The 20,546-nt window shown below is 37.4% G+C and overlaps 1 protein-coding gene across 1 annotated transcript; it reads left to right on the forward strand.

Moving 5' to 3' along the window:
* Positions 1–6,056: 6,056 nt before the first annotated feature.
* Positions 6,057–20,089, forward strand: LOC137003754 (GRAM domain-containing protein 2B). Its single transcript, XM_067364038.1, has 13 exons — positions 6,057–6,085; positions 10,212–10,349; positions 11,529–11,586; positions 11,946–12,018; positions 12,142–12,245; positions 13,355–13,453; positions 14,444–14,515; positions 14,593–14,652; positions 14,754–14,844; positions 14,970–15,041; positions 15,221–15,302; positions 17,422–17,529; positions 19,837–20,089. Exons 1-13 carry the CDS (start codon positions 6,057–6,059, stop codon positions 19,850–19,852), a joined length of 1,002 nt encoding a protein of 333 aa, XP_067220139.1. The 3' UTR covers positions 19,853–20,089.
* Positions 20,090–20,546: the final 457 nt, after the last annotated feature.

Genomic DNA, 20,546 nt, shown 5'->3' on the forward strand with positions numbered 1-20,546 from the left:
GTGTTACAGGAAAACAGTTTGAAATATTAACACAATGTTAGCATGTTGTTAGCATGCTGTAAAGGTACTATATGATTTAACACAATACTAAAATATTTCTAGCATGAATTAGCACAATGCTAACATGTTTGTAACATGGTTTTACACATTACTAGCATGTTTCTATCTTGATATAACAATGTTAGCACGCTGCTACCATGTTTCTAATTTGAATTAACACAATACTAGCATGTTGTAATGTTACTAATGTGATTAACTCATTACTAACATGTTTGTAACATGATTTAACACAATGTTAACATGTTTTCTACATGAATTAACACATTGCTAACATGATATAGCTTGTTTCTAACATGATTTAGCACATTGTTTGCATTTTTCTAGCATGATTTAGCAGATTGCTAGCCTGTTTTAACATGAATTGGTGTTTTTGAAAGTCTGTCACGTGTTACAGGAAAACAGTTTGAAATATTAACACAATGTTAGCATGTTGTTAGCATGCTGTAAAGGTACTATATGATTTAACACAATACTAACATATTTCTAGCATGAATTAGCACAATGCTAACATGTTTGTAACATGGTTTTACACATTACTAGCATGTTTCTATCTTGATATAACAATGTTAGCACGCTGCTACCATGTTTCTAATTTGAATTAACAAAATACTAGCATGTTGTAATGTTACTAATGTGATTAACTCATTACTAACATGTTTGTAACATGATTTAACACAATGTTAACATGTTTTCTACATGAATTAACACATTGCTAACATGATATAGCTTGTTTCTAACATGATTTAGCACATTGTTTGCATTTTTCTAGCATGATTTGGCAGATTGCTAGCGTGTTTTAACATGAATTGGTGTTTTTGAAAGTCATTCACACAGGAAAACAGTTTGAAATATCAGATTTCTTTGATCATTAAGATGAATGCCAGTTCAAAATAAATTCAATTATGGCGGACAGACTGAGTTTGACTGAAAGATTGATTGTGTTCAGGAAATCTCAAACAATCATCTTCTTAACGAATGTCCTGGTCTTGTTTTCCATTAAAAATATCTAAAACCTTTATATCATTGACCTGATAACTGACCTTATTTTCAGAGAATGATTCTTGTGAGGCGTGTGCTGTCCGTGTTTAATCACAGCATTGATCTCACATTCTCAACTCAAAACTGCTTCTGTCAGTTCTGTGGACACTAGTTTTTAGCCAAATAAACTCGACCGATCCGGTTTTAGACAGTTCACTAAAATCTTCAAATCATCAAGGATTCCTGTCGAGTTCAAGATAAAAACAGGCACAATGTGAAAGTTCATGTTGTTGAACTTCATGTGCCCTGAAAGAGTTCAACCAATATGATGTTAAAGAGATAGTTCACCCAAAAATTGAAATTCTGCCTTTAATTACCCCTCCCGTAAGACCTTCATTCATCTTCAGAACACAAATTAAGATATTTTTGATGAAATCCGATGGCTCAGTGAGGACTGAGCAATGACATTTCCTCTCTCAAGATCCATTAATGTACTAAAAACATATTTAAATCAGTTCATGTGAGTACAGTGGTTCAATATTAATATTATAAAGTGACAAGAATATTTTTGGTGTGCCAAAAAAACTAAATAACGACTTATATAGTGATGGCCGATTCAAAGTTTCGGAGCGTTATGAATCAGTGTGTCGAATCAGCAGTTCGGAGCGCTAAAGTCATGTGATTTCAGCAGTTTGACACGTGATCCTAATCATGATTCGACACAAAAGATTCATAACGCTCCGAAACTTTGAATCGGCCATCACTATATAAGTCGTTATTTAGTTTTTTTGGCGCACCAAAAATATTCTCGTGGCTTTATAATATTAATATTGAACCACTGTACTCACATGAACTGATTTAAATATGTTGTTAGTACATTAATAGATCTTGAGAGAGGAAACGTCATTGCTGGCTATGCAGGTCTCACTGAGCCATTGGATTTCATCAAAAATATCTTAATTTGTGTTCTGAAGATGAACGAAGGTCTTACGGGTGTGGAGCGGCATGAGGGTGAACCATTTTTGGGTGAACTAACCCTTTAACCCCCTGGAGTCGTATGGATTACTTTTTTTAATGGATGGATTCATTATTTTTGACTTCAAAACGCAGATTCACAACCATTATAAACCTTGGAGGACTAAGGATATTTTTAAATATATCTCTGATATGATAGTCACCTAGGATGGCTTGAGGGTGAGTAAATCATGGGATAATTTTCATTTTTGAGTGAACTATGCTGAACTGATGAACTGAAAACTTAAAAATCCATAAAATGATGATCGAACCTGTTCTTCTAACAGTGTAAAAATAACTCTAATCATGTTCATACTGTGTTCAGAGTGACGCTGCCAAACGTCTGACAGGTGAAAGGACAAACCAGTTGAACCCATATTGTTTGTGTTGTACACACAATCTGACCTGAGATCTGAAAATCATAGCTAATGCTGATCATGTTCATCTGCTGTCAAACCTCCTTCTGCTGAAGAGAACAGGTGAAGCTGACAGAGGGACTCACTGATGGTTCCTTGAAGAACCTTCCGTAGAACAACTAAAGGCTCTTCATAGTGGAAATAAGGTTCTTTAGATTATTAAAATGTTCTTCATAGGTTCAAAAGGTTATTTTAAGAACTGATCACTGAAAGGTGTGTGTGTGTGCGCAGGTGTGTGAGATGCTCTAATGTGTCTCTCGGGAGGTTGTGTAACGTGACACACACACACACACACAGAATGAGCTTCATCTGGAGCAACTATTGAAGAAATCTGAGTGTGTATCTTCTCATTGTTCTCTGCTCAATGCATTGTGTTTTTCAGGTGTGTGACTGTCTTGCTTTCACTGATTTGCTTCACGTTTGATAGAGTAAAAGCTTTAAGCAGCTTATTTCCAGTATCTGATATGAGTTTGTCAGGGCTGATATCTACAGAACGGAGCTATGTGTGGCTAAAGGGATAGTTCATCCTAAAATGAAAATTAAGTCATCATTCACTCACCCTGGTGTTGTTCTAATACCGTACGGCCTTCTTTCTTTTATGGACCACAAAAGGAGAATTTCCTGCTCGCGCTCGTCCATATAATGGCAGTGAATAGCAGCGTCAAGCTTTAAAAAAAGACGCAAAAGTATCACAGAATGATCCCATGCGACACGTGTCGTATATTCCACATGTTCTGGGGGTTTACAATAGGGTTAGGTGAAAAACATACCCGAAATGTAATGTATTATTTAATTAAATCTTTGACCTTGGCCATTGTGCATTCTGTTAAAGGATTAGTTCACTTTCAAATAAAATAGGGAAGGCTTAAGACATTCAGCGTAAGCTTTTTGAAGAATACGGAAAGCGAAAGCACGTACAAGCCGTTAATTTGTGTTTATAAAGTATATGCAGTTGTATTTTTTTCGAAATCGAGTGATGTCTCTTATTCCTCGTCTGGGATCGTTTAAAGCTCTTTGAAGCTGCAATGAAACTGTAATTTTGACCTTCAACCGTTTGGAGTCCATTGAAGTCCACTATATGGAGAAAAATCCTGGAATGTTTTCATTAAAAACCTTCATTTCTTTTCGACTGAAGAAAGAAAGACATGAACATCTTGGATGACATGGGGGTGAGTAAATTATCATGAAAATTTTATTTAAAAGTGAACTAATCCTTTAATTTTGTGAATTAGTATGTTTCATCAGGGCACGAAGAAATATAGAGTGTCGTCAGCGTAACTATGAAAACTAACGCCATACTTCCTAATGATTTCTCATGTACAGACTGAAAAGCAACGGTCCAAGTACTGAGCCCTGTGGTACTCCATACTGAAACTGTGATCGATACGAGTGTGTGTGTGTGTGTGTGTGTGTGTGTGTACTATTTGTCCTCATTAATGGAACATGAAGTAATTTTGACATCTGTAGAGGAACATTTTGTTTTTTTCCGTGTAACATCCTGTCTCCTAATGCACCTGTATCTGATTGGTATTTGTATCTCAAGACGGGACGGTTGTGTCCCTGATATCCCACATGTGGCTGGTGGAAATAATAATCATAATATCATCTGATGGACCAGCTGAAAGAATGAAAATATAAAAATGAACAAATTTATAAGTGAGTCTCATGTTCTCTGTGTCTGTCTCTTTCTTCATCTGCAGTGACTGTGAATTCCTGAGAGATCATCGTTTCATCATTGTCTCACCGTCTCTCTTGTGTCTGATAGCATCTGTTTTTATCTAGACGTGATGAGTTTGTGTTTGTGTAACACCTGATCCGTGCAGGTGTGGCCACAGTTGTGTGCTTTTAAAGTGGGTGTGGCCTCACTGGAGCCAGTGGGCGGGGCAAACCAACCCACATGTTGACTGAAGCTGCTGCTCATTCAGTGCTTTAGATGAAGTTTCTGGTTAATATCACATATAATGGTCTAGAGGACACACTGACATAACCAAACAAATATGTACAGTTACTTGAGATTGCAAGATTTTCCAGGATTCAGACGCAGCCATGGTAACGACTGGTGGGCGTGGTTGTGTTTTGAAGTGGGTGTGGCTGAGCATCAGGTGGGCACATATAATGCACAGATCTGCAGGCAGCCGCTTGATTGAAACACATCTGAATCTCACTGTGGCATAATGGGAAGTAAAAGAGCAAACAGGAGATTTTCTCTGGACAGCTCAGGGTGAGTGTTTGTGTTGGGATGAGTTTATACAGGGCTTCTGAAAGAGGGTAAATCTTCTAATCTTCAGGATGGTTCATCTGCAACACATAATAACACAAAATGTTTTTCTTGGTTATATAAACGTTAAGAAGACATTCCGTTTGATCATTTTGCAAACAGTGTGGGAATGTTACTTTTGAATGTTCTCTGAACAAATGGTAACATTAAAAAAAAATGTTACATTTAAAAAAAAATGTTTAAAAAGAAAGAACATCCAAATGAATGTTTCAGGAATAAAACAAAGTTGAATGATGTAAATCCCATTTTTGTGCTAACGTTTTGAGAACATTATTAAAGACCAGGTAACTTCTAACGTTCTGTGTTGCGTTGGTCATAACAATGTTGCAAAATTCCAAAATTCTGAGAACGTTCCCTGTTAGTTGTGTGTGTGTGTGTGTATATATATATATATATATATATATATAGTATGTACTCTACTTTTCATTAATTAAATTGTTAAAACGTCATAGTAAAGACATTTATAATGTTAAAGAATATTTATGCAGCAAAATGCTGAAAATTCAGCTTTGAACAGGAATAAATGAGATTTTACAATATTATTTACATTACAAAATGCAATTTACAGTGTAAATATACCAAATTTGCAGTAATAATAGTGTAATAATACAGTACATATGTGTAGGTAAAAGGGAACAATATGCAAAAGTAAAGAAATAAAGGGATAACAACCTGGAAAATATTTACACTGTAATTGTTTTGGAACTAAGGGGTCCTTATTAAAATATGACGTGATATGTATTATGCTAAACAACAACTGTTTGGGAGAAATTCATTGTACTTGGTGTACGGTTCTGTCATGACAACTCTGAGGGTTTGGCACAGTAATATATATGACAGTGTTAATGTGTTTGGTCTTGGCGAATAGATTTGCCATGCTGCTGATGCTGCTGTTGATTAAAGGTGGGGTATCCATTTTTTTATCTACACCGTTTGGAAGTTAGTCGGGATGATACAAAAAACAAACGTCTAACCAGTCAGCATTAGGGGCATATGACGGTCGTGGAGACAGAAAGATTTGAAAAAGAGAAATGATGAAAGACAATACAAAAGAGCTCAAAAGAATATCACTGGAATGAAAGTTTATGACTGGGCAAGTGCTTTAGGACCTGTGTCTATCCCAGCACGGGATAGAGCTAAGTGGGAAGGTAAATCACTGCACACTGTTGATTAAAGCTGCAGATGATTATAGCTGCTGCTGCTGCTGGTTATAACTGCTACTGCAGATCAAGTACAAAACCTGTTACTGCAGTACACACACAACACACTGCTGTGAGCAAACAAGACATGCTGCTGCTGTACAAGCATTCATGAAGTACCCCGTAGCAGATCTAAACAGGTGAGAGCTGGGGAAGGTGGAGAGTTTCTGAAAGCACGCTGCAAACTGCTACAGCAAATGACAGTATTTGAAGGTCGAGCAGCGAGCTCATTGCCTGTACCCTATAGAGAATTATGTGATTGCAAGCAGATTGGGTTAAGTACCTATCAGCCTGCGCCATCTAGATTTTCATGACAAAACTGTGTATTTATTTAAAATTGTAATAATATTTCACTGTTTTTACTGTATTTTTGATCAAATAAATGCAGCCTTGGTGAGCAGAAGAGACTTTCAAAAACATAAAAATCTTAATTATTCCTAACTTTTTGAAAAACAATGTGTGTGTGTGTGTCTGTATTATACAACCCAAATTTAAATTTGAATAAAATGAAAACTAAAATACGTTCAAATCACATGAGCCAATATTTTATTCACAATAGAACACAGATAACATAAATGTTTAAACTGAGAAATTTTACACTTTTATCCACTAAATGAGCTCATTTAAAATTTGATACCTGCTACAGGTCTCAAAAAAGTTGGCACAGGGGCAACAAATGGCTGAAAAAGCAAGACATTTTGAAAAGATTCAGCTGGGAGAACATCTAGCAACTAACTAAGTTAATTGATATCAGGTCTGTAACATTATCAGCTATAAAAGGATGTCTTAGAGAGGTAAACACAATCCGCCGTGCCATCTGCAGATACCAACTAAACCACTGTCGGTAAACACAATCCGCCGTGCCATCTGCAGATGCCAACTAAACCACTGTCGGTAAAAACAATCCGCCGTGCCATCTGCAGATACCAACTAAACCACTGTCGGTAAACACAATCCGCCGTGCCATCTGCAGATGCCAACTAAACCACTGTCGGTAAACACAATCCGCCGTGCCATCTGCAGATGCCAACTAAACCACTGTCGGTAAACACAATCTGCCGTGCCATCTGCAGATGCCAACTAAACCACTGTCAGTAAACACAATCTGCCGTGCCATCTGCAGATGCCAACTAAACCACTGTCGGTAAACACAATCCGCTGTGCCATCTGCAGATGCCAACTAATCCGCTGTCGGTAAACACAATCTGCCGTGCCATCTGCAGATGCCAACTAAACCACTGTCGGTAAACACAATCTGCCGTGCCATCTGCAGATGCCAACTAAACCACTGTCGGTAAACACAATCTGCCGTGCCATCTGCAGATGCCAACTAAACCACTGTCGGTAAACACAATCCGCCGTGCCATCTGCAGATGCCAACTAAACCACTGTCGGTAAACACAATCCGCTGTGCCATCTGCAGATGCCAACTAAACCGCTGTCGGTAAACGCAATCCGCCGTGCCATCTGCAGATGCCAACTAAACCGCTGTCGGTAAACGCAATCCGCCGTGCCATCTGCAGATGCCAACTAAACCACTGTCGGTAAACACAATCTGCCGTGCCATCTGCAGATGCCAACTAAACCACTGTCGGTAAACACAATCTGCCGTGCCATCTGCAGATGCCAACTAAACCACTGTCGGTAAACACAATCCGCTGTGCCATCTGCAGATGCCAACTAAACCACTGTCGGTAAACACAATCCGCCGTGCCATCTGCAGATGCCAACTAAACCGCTGTCGGTAAACGCAATCCGCCGTGCCATCTGCAGATGCCAACTAAACCGCTGTCGGTAAACGCAATCCGCCGTGCCATCTGCAGATGCCAACTAAACCGCTGTCGGTAAACGCAATCCGCCGTGCCATCTGCAGATGCCAACTAAACCACTGTCGGTAAACACAATCCGCCGTGCCATCTGCAGATGCCAACTAAACCACTGTCGGTAAACACAATCCGCCGTGCCATCTGCAGATGCCAACTAAACCACTGTCGGTAAACACAATCTGCTATGCCATCTGCAGATGCCAACTAAACCACTGTCGGTAAACACAATCTGCTATGCCATCTGCAGATGCCAACTAAACCGCTGTCGGTAAACACAATCCGCAGTGCCATCTGCAGATGCCAACTAAACCACTGTCGGTAAACACAATCCGCCGTGCCATCTGCAGATGCCAACTAAACCACTGTCAGTAAACACAATCCGCCGTGCCATCTGCAGATACCAACTAAACCGCTGTCGGTAAACACAATCCGCCGTGCCATCTGCAGATGCCAACTAAACCACTGTCAGTAAACACAATCCGCTGTGCCATCTGCAGATGCCAACTAATCCGCTGTCGGTAAACACAATCCGCCGTGCCATCTGCAGATGCCAACTAAACCGCTGTCGGTAAACACAATCCGCCGTGCCATCTGCAGATGCCAACTAAACCGCTGTCGGTAAACACAATCCGCTGTGCCATCTGCAGATGCCAACTAAACCGCTGTCGGTAAACACAATCCGCCGTGCCATCTGCAGATGCCAACTAAACCGCTGTCGGTAAACACAATCCGCCGTGCCATCTGCAGATGCCAACTAAACCGCTGTCGGTAAACACAATCCGCTGTGCCATCTGCAGATGCCAACTAAACCGCTGTCGGTAAACACAATCCGCCGTGTAAAATTTCTCAGTTTAAACACTTATGTTATCTGTGAATAAAATATTGGCTCACGTGATTTGAAAGTCTTTTAGTTTCATTTTATTCAAATTTAAAAAACATCCCCAACATTTCCGGAATTCGGGTTGTAGTAAATGTCACACACTGCAGTAACTGAAAGTGCTTTACACAGACAAAAAGAACATGTGCTTGTGTATACAAACTCAACCCAACTTCAGTTTTTACATAGTAAAATCATTACCTCAGTAAAAGACGAGCCCTCTGGCTACATTACACATTCACACGTCACATTAACCAGTTGCATTTCTCAGTGTCACTGGCAGCAGTTCAGCAGCATTCATGTATTAACACGTTTGTTTTGGGTCACAGCTGCTGATTTGAAGAGCAACGTATTTTTGTTTTGCATGAATAGGGTGTTTTTTTGAAGCATTATTATTATTATTAAGAAGCTTTAATCCCAGAACAAGCTTATCGTATGTATTTCAACATATGATGGTCAACATGTTCTGAATGTAAAGCTTCTTCAATGACCATTTGCTTAGAATTAAACTTCATACCTGTTTCTTATTTATGTACCACAATATCAAACAGTGAAGCCTATTTTCATTATCTAACAGATTTTAGGATTGTGTAAATAATTGTAAATATTAATAATCAGATCATTTATTTGAAGATGCAGTTAAAAGTGTTTCAAGTGCATTGTTTTCTTCATCTGCTGTCCGTGTTCTCGTTGTCTTTGTGCTGTTTGCATGAGTGAACGCAGGCGTGCTAATCGAGTTTCCATAGAGGCTCATTAGACTGGATCAGAGCAGAAACCAGTTCAGCAAGTGTCAGTGACTTCGGTCTAATCCTTTTCTATTCACGTATGACTTTAGAGAAGCTGTGGTTTAGTGTCGTCTCAGTCGAGCTGATGGAGGTGAGATGTTGTCAGTGAGTTTCTCTGGAGACAGTGTATGAGGTAATGTAGAAACTCAGAAGTTTATGTATTTCTTGTTAAAGCTTGTGAAAACCTGCTCTGGCTCTTAAAGCAAACATGTTTCAATTGGGATTTCATTTCATTCCACTAAATAACTTTGTTTGATCACCGCTACTGTTTCGTCTCTGATGGTAAATACGGAATTCTAATCAACTTTGGCTTGTGAAGTGTGTCATTTGTCATCCATTTGCATTCTGAACTTGTTTGTCACTTTTTTATTATTTAGTAAAGCCTCTGAATTTAGTGACAAAAGACTTATTTCAGAAACAGTAACAAACTATACTAATTGTATGCCATTAGTGACAGTATAATGACAAAGAAAATTATCACCTTGTAATTATTGGTAGTAATCTTATTTGATTCACATTAAGTGAACTTTCTGGAATTTCTTGAACGCTGCTGATATCAAAGGTCAGATATCAAACAAACGTGAAAGTGTTTTCAGCATTTCACTTTCATTTTTACACATGTGATGTGTGACAGGCACTAACTCTCACTGCGTAGTAACATAAATCAGCTGTGAAATGATGTCCTGCTTCACTGTAACAGGGGAAAATGTGCAGTTGTGGATGATTGTGTCATATTTTGAAGGGTATGTGAGTGTAGATGTTTGTGGATGTGCTTCAGATATCAGCTGGAGATTGGTGGAATCACAGCCAAGCCCAAGAGCAGCATGTTGAGAAGGTCTTCAGACAGCAGAAGCTTTCAGAATCCAGATGAGATGCATCCGGAGCTCCTGGAGCACAACGGCAGCGTCGTACGCAGGTGATCATCTGAACGTTCACACAATTACACCGTGACTCGCCCTTTTCAAGTTAGCTAGTGACCTTTTTAATCTGGTGAAAAATCTCAAAGTTATGAACAAACATTCTTTCAGTAACATTAATAGAACTTTTGTTCAAAGTTATCTAATGTTCTCAAAGGTTATCAAAAGAACATTATTTATACCTAGTTAATCCTGAAATGATTTAATTGGACGTTCAACTAACATTTTTTTTTTTAAATGCTACTACTAGAACATTCAAGTGTGAACGGGCCTTAAAGGATAAGTTCACTTTCAAATTAAAATTTCCTGATCATTTACTCACCCCCATGTCATCCAACATGTTCATGTCTTTCTTTCTTCAGTTGAAAAGAAATGAAGGTTTTTGATGAAAACATTCCAGGATTTTTCTCCAAATAGCGGACTTCAATGGGCACCAAACAGTTGAAGGTCAAAATTACAGTTTCAGTGCAGCTTCAAAGAGCTCTACATGATCCCAGACGAGGAATAAGAGTCCTATTCCTTGCTCATTTTCTAAAAAATGTAAATGTATGTGCTTTATAAAAACAAATGATCGCCTTCCAAGTGCTTCCACCAAAGACGCACTTTTGTATTCTTCAAAAAGCTTACGCTGTATGTCCTACGCCTTCCCTATTTAACTTATGGAAAAAAAATGAAACTGGTGCTGCATTCGTTCCGTAAGTAGAATAGGGAAGGCGTAGGACATACAGCGTAAGCTTTTTGAAGAATACGGAAAGCGGAATCATGTGCAAGGTGATAATTTGTGTTTATAAAGCATATACAGTTGTATTTTTTAGAAAATGAGCGATGGTTTCTCTAGATAAGACTCTTATTCCTCGTCTGGAGCTCTTTGAAGCTGCACTAAAACTGTAATTTTGACCTTCAACTGTTTGGTGCCCATTGAAGTCCACTATAAGGAGGAAAATCCTGGAATGTTTTCATCTAAAACCCTCATTTCTTTTCGACTGGAGAAAGAAAGACATGAACATCTTGGATGACATGGGGGTGAGTAAATTATCAGGAAAATTTAATTTGAAAGTGAACTAATCCTTTAACACTAACCCAACACTTTTACAATCCTAACCATCTAAGTGACCCTGATCTTGTTCATTGGTTTCTATGTTTATTATGAGATTGTGTCCTGATCTTCTGTCTATCAGATACATGATAATCGAGGAGGAGGGTCTAAATCGGCCTGACGGATCCGGTTCTCATAATGTGAGTTTATTCTTCATCACTGAATCTCCTTGCGAAAATCTCCAGAGTTACATCAACTCTGATCAGAGCACATATGGTCCCTCTCTAAATTGTGTTAAAGTAACAGTTAAGCAGAGTTAAAGTTAATGAGATAATTAAGCAATTAATTAAGTGATGATTGCGCATTAGTGATGAACACCTGCTGTTAACAAGCAGAATCACTGAAGAAAAGAGAACAACAGTCACAGCCTTATTAATTGCTTAATTATCTAATTTTAAACTTTGCTTCAATGTTATTTTAACACTATTTAGAGAGGGACCTCTGGGGATTTTACTGTGCATGATCACGATTGTCTTATAATTCTCTTCTTTTGCTCTAGAGTTTCAAGAACCACAACAAAACCTTCCACAAACTCTTCCCTGAGATTCCAGAGACGGAGGATTTGGAACACGGTGAGTGTCTCGCTCACATCTCAGTTCCTGCTTCTCAAATGTGTCAGAAGAGATCTCAACAATGTCTAACCCAAAAAAGATTTCACACTTTGAAACAATCTGATTTCATGTGTCCTGTCTCAGTGTTCTCCTGCGCTCTGCATAAGGAGGTGATTTACCATGGTAAGATGTACGTGTCCCATCACCACATCTGCTTCCACTCGTCTGTGTTGCTGAAGGAAACCAAGGTGAGACGAATCCGAGCCCTCAAACATCTTCTAAAGAACAGTTGCAGCTTGTAAAAGACAGAAAACATACATATATGTTCTATGAATGTTAAGTTATGAAAACATTAATTCTGAATGTTATCTGAACGTTCAAAACATCCAGTTTTTTTAAAGTTTTTCTTGTGAACGTTAAAGGGGCTATGTAGAATCCAGAAACCTTGTTATTAGCGACACCTGTGGCCGTTAAGTGAACTGAAGAGACTGAACGCGATTCATGACCACGATATACTCATGCCAAATTCTCTTTTGTTCTTTGATTAGAAGTAAAAATAAGTTTGAAATACCTTTGCAGTAATACTGATAGCGAACATCTCGACGCCGTCCACGCTGCTGAGAGCGACGGTTAGATGAATATTTGAATTCCGCGCGCTTTTATCTCAATAACAAAACAAACACAACAAAAATGACAGCGGTGAGAAAACAGCCGTTTATCGTATCGATGTGGATATGTTTGCACAAGGTTTGCTATTCACTGGCATCATGTCGACAGACGAGGTAATTAAAATTACACTGTTATGATAGTTTGATTATAAAGTTGAGACTTTATAGACTATATAGATCTGGTTTTGTGAGAGTGAATGAATGAATTCATTTTCTTTCGGCATAATCATTCGTTTCATGTGTCATTAAACGGAAGAGAGGCTCTCGGGAGCGTAACCGTGACATCCTTTTGATTTTCCCGGCAAAAATTACCCGATTCCTTCACATAAAAATCAGTCACGGACTTTCATAAACAAGGAAGTCGGGGAAGGTCTTGTTTTTAAAATGCTGTTCACACATTGGCAATTAATAAATGAAAATTCTTACATATAGACCCTTTAAAGGAACATTCCATTGTATCTTTCTTCAAATATTATGGGAACATTACTTTTTTAATGTTATCTTAACATTCTGAAACAAGTAGTAATATTTAGAAAACATTACACGAACGTCTAATGAATGATGTATAAATAATATTTTTGTGCTAACATTTTGAGTAAACACCAGATAACTTTGAATGAACGTTGTGCTAATGTTGAGAGAACGTTTCCTGTTCAGACAGACGTGTGAATGTGTTTGTGTTGCTGTAGGTGATGATCCACGTGTCCAGCGTTGAAACTTTAAAGAAGAAACACACTGCTAAGATCGTTCCCAATGCGATCGCTGTCATCACCAACGACGGACACAAGGTATCAAAGATCACATGACTGACTGACCTCTTCCTTTTCCCAATCACATATTTTAGTAATAATCATAAATTAGGTACAATTCAAAAAGCACTTACAATTAATCCTATGAAAACTGTTTGAAATTGGACATTGCATTATTATAGAAAAACCTTTTTGTGGCTCAGCTTTATTGATATCAACTTCAAATTTGGGACATAATTTGATTAGATATATGGCTTTGATTGTCATAGCAGTTAATTGACACTTCGCAAAGGCCCGCCCCCCTTAGTTACCGTTGCTTAGTCCGACAAACCATGGTGCTGTGACACAACACGCAGTATAAAATACATCTCTGAGCAAAGAGGACACTGACAACACGTCGACAGACAAGACAAAGCAGGTTACTGATGATATTAAACAAAGTCCCAGCTTTCAAATTGTGTAATTTTTTAATAAATTTGAACAATAAAACTGTTTTGTGGCTCTTTAATGTGTCGTGACAGTTGCTGTAGCGCCTCAGCTCAAGCGGCTCGTGAACCGATCATCTTTTCCTACTAGTTCATTTATAGTATCAAATAAACATGAATGAACATCAGAAGGTATGTTGTTTAAAACGATGTAAATACACACCATTTTTCACGTTGTTCAAGTCCACCGAGGTTAATTTTCTAACTCCTGACTGCTTTGTCGGACAAAATAGCGAATTCGGCGTTATGACTGGTTAGATCGCTTGTCAATCAAACTCCCGGCGAAGGGTCAATTGTTTTGTAACATATATATTGAAATTTTTTTTAGCACAGTTCATTTATGACTTTTTAAGGAAACATTTTCACTTCTTCTTCAAAAATAGACCAACCTTAGGTCTGTATTCCATGAATTACAACCATTTACAATCATTTAAGACAGGCAACAGGTTAATATTAAGCACAAAAACAGATTCACGAGTATCTGTTGACATGTTGCTACTGATCACAGCTCTGTTTCCTTCTGATGTTCCTGTTTGTGTTTCAGTACCTGTTCGTGTCTTTGCGGAATCGAGAATCGTGTTTTAAGCTGCTCCTGTCGCTCTGTCCACAACTGCAGGTTTGTGCTTCTCTTCGAAAATGATTTTTAAGTGTGTTTCGTCAATCTAAAGTGAGACTCGCTCTGTTTGCTGTTAGACTGAGACCATCAGCAGGAAATCCTCCACAGAAAACACTCCTGATATGGAATTTGACAGAGTAAGAATGAACTGATGCTTTAGAGGAATGAATCAATACATTTCCTGCTCTTGTGTTTGCTTGTGTGTAGCTTTTGTTTCATTTGTCGCGTCCTCTGATAGATCTCCAGCCATTCGAGTATAGAGGAGAATCACGAGAATCACATGATTCCTTTGAACGAAGAGACTCTCAGTGACTCTCTAACGCTCCATGGTGAGTCTGATTGAATCTGTAACACGTGTTCACACTCAACTTGACTCTATGTGTTAATCAGTTAATTGTTTTATATGAAATGCAGAATCAAGACTATAAAATGATTATTATTGTGTTAATCGCAGCAATTCGAAGTACCTCGACGCCACACGACAACACCAGCAGAAACAGCAACACGCCAGAGCAACACAACACAGGTGAACGTTTGTACATTCACACGCTGACAGCTGATTTATTGCTGGTTTAAGTTTGTCGGATCAACCATCTAGAACCGGAGTAGATTCATTCATTCTGCTCTAGTGGTTGTATGATTACGATTCCAAGCGTTTGAATGTTAGTGTAAAGCATTCATGATGTTGACGTGTTCTCTAACTAGTGGTCTCCTGGGTAACAGAGAAGGTCAGAGCGTCCAACGACAGGCGGAGCCTCAACAGACTCCTGCTCTTCTATCTGATCCTGTGAGTATGAAGTGTTATTACCCATCATTCAGTGCAAATCAGCCTTGAGACGCTGAAGAATCAGACACGACCTCTGAAGTGCCTCTCCTACAGAAACATTCAATCAGAATGAAATGAATGCTTTGACGTATGGGAAATGAAATAAAGAGAATAAAAGATGTGACACTTGTTACAGTGAGACGGTATGCGGTCGATCCGGACAGTGAATGTGATAATCTGATGTTCAGAGGCTGATGGTCACACAGATAGACCTGAACATCATCACAGCACATACACTACTGTTCGAACGTTTGGAATAATTCAGATATTTTTTAAAACAAGTCTCTTCTGCTCACCAATGCTGCATTTATTTAGTCAAAAATACAGTAAAAACCATGAAATCTGCGAGCAGCAATTATCAGGGTTTGAGCACTTTAAGGCCTTTCAGCGCATACATAAAAAGGTATAATGTTTTAATTAGCAAGCCTGTAACCATCTCGATAATGGATGGAAAAGACAATTTACAGCAAATACAGGCAATTTATCATTGGAAATATATTGTTAATAAAGCTTTTTAACAGTACAAATCTAGGACTAGTTCGCTAAAGTTGGTTTTTGAAATAATCTTCAATATTTATCGAATGATTCGATGGACAGCGGCGGTCCTAGAATGAGGAGTTCCACCGTGGGTGTGTGTGAAAAACTGCACGATACACCATTCTTTACGCACGTGAAAAACACAAATTGTGGCCAATTTCTTTCACATTTCTTACAGGCCTAGTAAGTTTTGTTCCGATCGGCCTCTGTTAATCTTGTCTGATAGCTGCTTAAAATTCATTGGCCGATGGCGGACATGTTTTTTGAGATACGTCAATGTCCTCATAGACAGTCATTACACCACGGACAAAGACACTACATGCCAATTTTCAAGTTAATCGGACTAACAGTGAAGTCGTGAGAGCCATTTTTCATGTTTTTTTCCTGTTATAGCGCCACCAAGTGGCTAGTCACCACACTCTTTTTCACACGACTGCAGAATGAGCTCTTACACAGGTGTGCCAATTTTGGTGAAAATATTTTATTCCGTTCGCAAGTTATAGCCATTTTAGTAAAACTGGCTCCGCCCACTTAGAGACCGAGAATTGGAATTTCAACTTTTTTTTTTGATAATTATTTACAATCAGACTCCAAAGAATCTCGCTGCACGGGTTTGATTCTGATCGAGTCAAAAACCTATTACTAGTTTGCAAAAGTATGTTTTTCAAAAAATCCAAAACGGATGAAAATTTTGCCGAATCGCGTCATTCACGCAAATCGTGCCGCAAGATGTCTATTTGCGTCTTTGCATTGACTTAACATGTAAATCACTCGTGCTTAATTTGCGTCTGGTGTGAACGCACCATAACAGTTCAGGAGTTACGAGCCATCTCGTACTTTTGACCGCAGTAGCGCCCCCATCAGGTCGATCTGTGATGTTGCAGACGGTGTGAGTACTACCAGCCCTCAGCGTTTCAATTTGGTCATTTTTAGGGGGAAAATGCTGATCTTTGGAAATTTGAACAATTACAATAGAGTTTCAGCGATACACGCTTGAACCCCGAATTATTAAAATTTAAAGGGCCTTTATGTAGAATTCAGAAACCCTTATTATTAGCGACACCTGTGGCCGTTAAGTGAACTGCAGCAGCACTGTAGTCTCATCAAAGATGAACTTTCAGTCTTCAGTGTCACATGATCCTTCAGAAATCATTCTGATATATTGATTTGCTGCTCAAAAAAAATTTATGATTATTATCAATGTTGAAAACAGTTAATATTTTTGGATTCTTTGATCAACTTACAGCATTTATTTGAAATATAATTTTTTTGTAACATCATAAATGCATTTACTGTCACTTTTGATCAATATAATGTGTCCTTGATGAATGAAAGTATTAATATGAAACGTTCTAAGAACGTTCCCATTAAGTTATGAAAACATTATCTCTGAATGTTCTCTGAACGTCCAGTTTTTTAAATGTTTGATGCTGAGGTTTGATAATCATGACCTGAGCTGATGGCATATTTGTGTGTTTGAATGTTTGATTGTGACTGTGATCATCTGATAAACACTCATGATTGTTTATGTGTGTGTGTGTAGTGCGGTTCTTCTCCTGCTGTCGTCGGGTTACATCGGATTGCGGATCGTGGCGCTGGAGGAGCAGCTGAGCATTCTGGGATCGCTGCCGGAGTTCGCACAGCAGAAAGAGTGAGTTCATCTAAATAACAGCCTCTCCGGTCCTCTAATCTGATTGGCCGGTAAATCTTCCTAAAAGGGGGTTTCACAACATTCTTAAATCAAGATACATTTACTGGAGAAGCAAAATGACTGAAGATATTAACTCTCGTTTAATGAAAAAATGTGAGTTTGTGTTTAAATCAAGAACAAATATCTGCCAACGGAATCAGAAAAATAATCTTGTTTTCTCTTTGAATGAAGTGTATTTTTCTGACTCCATTGGCAGATATTTGTTCTTGTTTTAAACACAAACTCACTTCATTTTAAGTAATTTCTAATTAAAAAGACATAATATCTTCAGTCGTTTTCTTGTATCTTGATTTAAGAATGTTTGTAATGGAGAACAAGACAAAAATACTAAACAAGAGTGGTGTCGGTTCAACATCTGAGATGTTTCTTTCAGGTTTCAGATGAGGGAGATGTAACAAAATGATCTCTTTGCTTTGTTTTTGCTTTTTTGGGGGGGGTTTGTGTAACAGGAACTTTCTAGAGAACAAATAAAAGACATGTGAACCGCCAGAACCGGTTGATTTGATGACACGTGAGAAGCACATTTCTGCCGTTATCTGATGAATCTGCTCACAGGCTTCAGACGCTCTGAACTTTAACACACATTCAGTCGCCCATCGTCACTGTTTGTGTGTTTCTGAAATGTGTAAATCACAAACCGCCTTTATTTCTATTAGACGTTCATTCTGAACCCAAGACAACTTTCTGTGTGTAAAAGGAGTTTAAATCACCTTCCAATTTCAATTCAGTTTCATTTTAAAGTATTTTATTGGCACACCTAGAATTATTTATGAGTAAATATCTCTGAAGTATATTCCCAGGGTGATTATGAACAGGAAATTGTCCAACCGTGACTTCCTGTTCCACAGCAGTATAAACATGAGGAAACACAAAATCCCTAAATCATTCAAGAATGTAGTTCTGATGAGCAAAAGATTTATTCCTTAATTTATTCTTGTGATCAAAGCTGAATTTTCAGCATCATTACTCCAGTCTTCAGTGTCACATGATCCTTCAGAAATCATTCTAATATGATGATCTGCTGTTCAAGAAACATTTATGATTATATTCAGTGTTGAAAACAGTTTTTCAGGATTTCCTTGATGAAAAGAAAGTTCAAAAGAACAGCATTTATCTGAAATACAAAGCTTCTGTAGCATTATACACTACCGTTCAAAAGTTTGGGGTCAGTAAGAATTTTTATTTTTATTTTTTTGAAAAGAAATTAAAGAAATTAATACTTTTATTCAGCAAGGATGCATTAAATCAATCAAAAGTGGCAGTAAAGACATTTATAATGTTACAAAAGATTAGATTTCAGATAAACGCTGTTCTTTTGAACTTTCTATTCATCAAATAATCCTGAAAAAAAATATTGTACACAAATATTTTGTACAATTGTACACATTAAATGTTTCTTGAGCATCAAATCATCATATTAGAATGATTTCTGAAGGATCATGTGACACTGAAGACTGGAGTAATGATGGTGAAAATTCAGCTTTGATCACAGGAATAAATTACTTTGTCAAATATATTCAAATAGAAAACAGTTATTTTAAATTGTAATAATATTTCACAATATTGCTGTTTTTACTGTACTTTTAATTAAATAAATGTAGCCTTGGTGAGCAGACGAAACTTCTTTTAAAAACATTAAAAACCTTAGTGGTTCCAAACTTTTGGACTGTACTGTATATATATATATATATATATATATATATATATAAATTAAATTCTACATTAAAATTTGATTAAATATAATAAGTAATGAATAAAAATAAGATATTTTGTTTTTTTCATTGTGTGTGAAATATATTTCTCGTTTACATATATATAGTCAAACCAAAAATTATTATTCAGACATTGTTGATAATTGTGATATATTTTTACTAGTGTGTTCAGGACACTATAGTTCATTTCTGTAAGTGAGGATAGCAAAATAAAGTAAACTGTGACATATTATACCAAAAAATTATTCATGTTTTGCTTGAGTGTTTTCTGACATAATTAAGATTATTTCTGACACAGTGTAACTCTGAGATCTTGTCATATTTTATTACCATATTTTTAAACTATAGTGAATAAACTGAATTAATGCATGAAATGCTCAAGGTGTCTGAATACATTTTGGTGTATATATATATATATATATATATATATATATATATATATATATATATATATATATATATATATATATATATATATATATTTTTTTTTTATATATTATATATTATATATTATTTATATATACCTCTTCCACAGGCACCAGGAAACATAAGCGCAGCAGGAGATTAATGAATGAGAGGAGAATCTGTGAGTTTCATCCTTCAGAATGAAGAAAGATTTACGGATAAACACTCACGGAGTCTGAATCCCGAGCAGCAGACGAGACCTGCGCTCCTCCTGACCTCACCAACACTTCACTTCTTCATCCATACCGTCCTATGATACCGTCAGATCAAGATCCAATGGTTTCAGTGTGTTTACAGAAGAACATTCAGCTCAAGTGAATTCAAACCGGTCAATATTCAGATTATTAACGCAGGCTGTTTTTGATCTGTCTTCTTGCTTTTCTTGATTACATTATATGTTTGTAGTGTCTTTATTTAACATTAATATTGTTATTCTTGTTGATTTTATTGATTCTAACACAAAATAATTTATTTTGAGACATGTAAAAGCAATAAAGTATATTTCTGAGGAGTGTGTTGAGAGTGTGTTCTTTGGGACATGTGACGCTGATGATGACATCCATGCTGCATCTCATAAACCTTCACAGAATATTAATATAATGTATCACAACAGCATTATCTTCATCATTTGATGCTTAATTAACTCCAGTTTGTTCCTGTAGTTTCTATATGGTCGTGAATACAATTATAAGCATGCTTATATTTCTTTATACTACTGTCTATCCAACTTGAGCAAGTATGACACACAGAGAGATGCGCATGTGCAGCAGGCGGCCGGTA

Source organism: Chanodichthys erythropterus, chromosome 16, assembly GCF_024489055.1.
Source record: "Chanodichthys erythropterus isolate Z2021 chromosome 16, ASM2448905v1, whole genome shotgun sequence".
NCBI classification, from domain to species: domain Eukaryota; kingdom Metazoa; phylum Chordata; class Actinopteri; order Cypriniformes; family Xenocyprididae; genus Chanodichthys; species Chanodichthys erythropterus.

Excerpts from the sequence above, each read along its gene's own strand:
- LOC137003754 (XM_067364038.1), top strand. The coding sequence starts at position 6,057 with ATGAAGTACCCCGTAGCAGATCTAAACAG. Across the intron at positions 12,019-12,141 it reads GACGGAGGATTTGGAACACG|TGTTCTCCTGCGCTCTGCAT; the intron begins GTGAGTGTCTCG and ends GTCCTGTCTCAG. Across the intron at positions 14,845-14,969 it reads TGACTCTCTAACGCTCCATG|CAATTCGAAGTACCTCGACG; the intron begins GTGAGTCTGATT and ends TGTTAATCGCAG.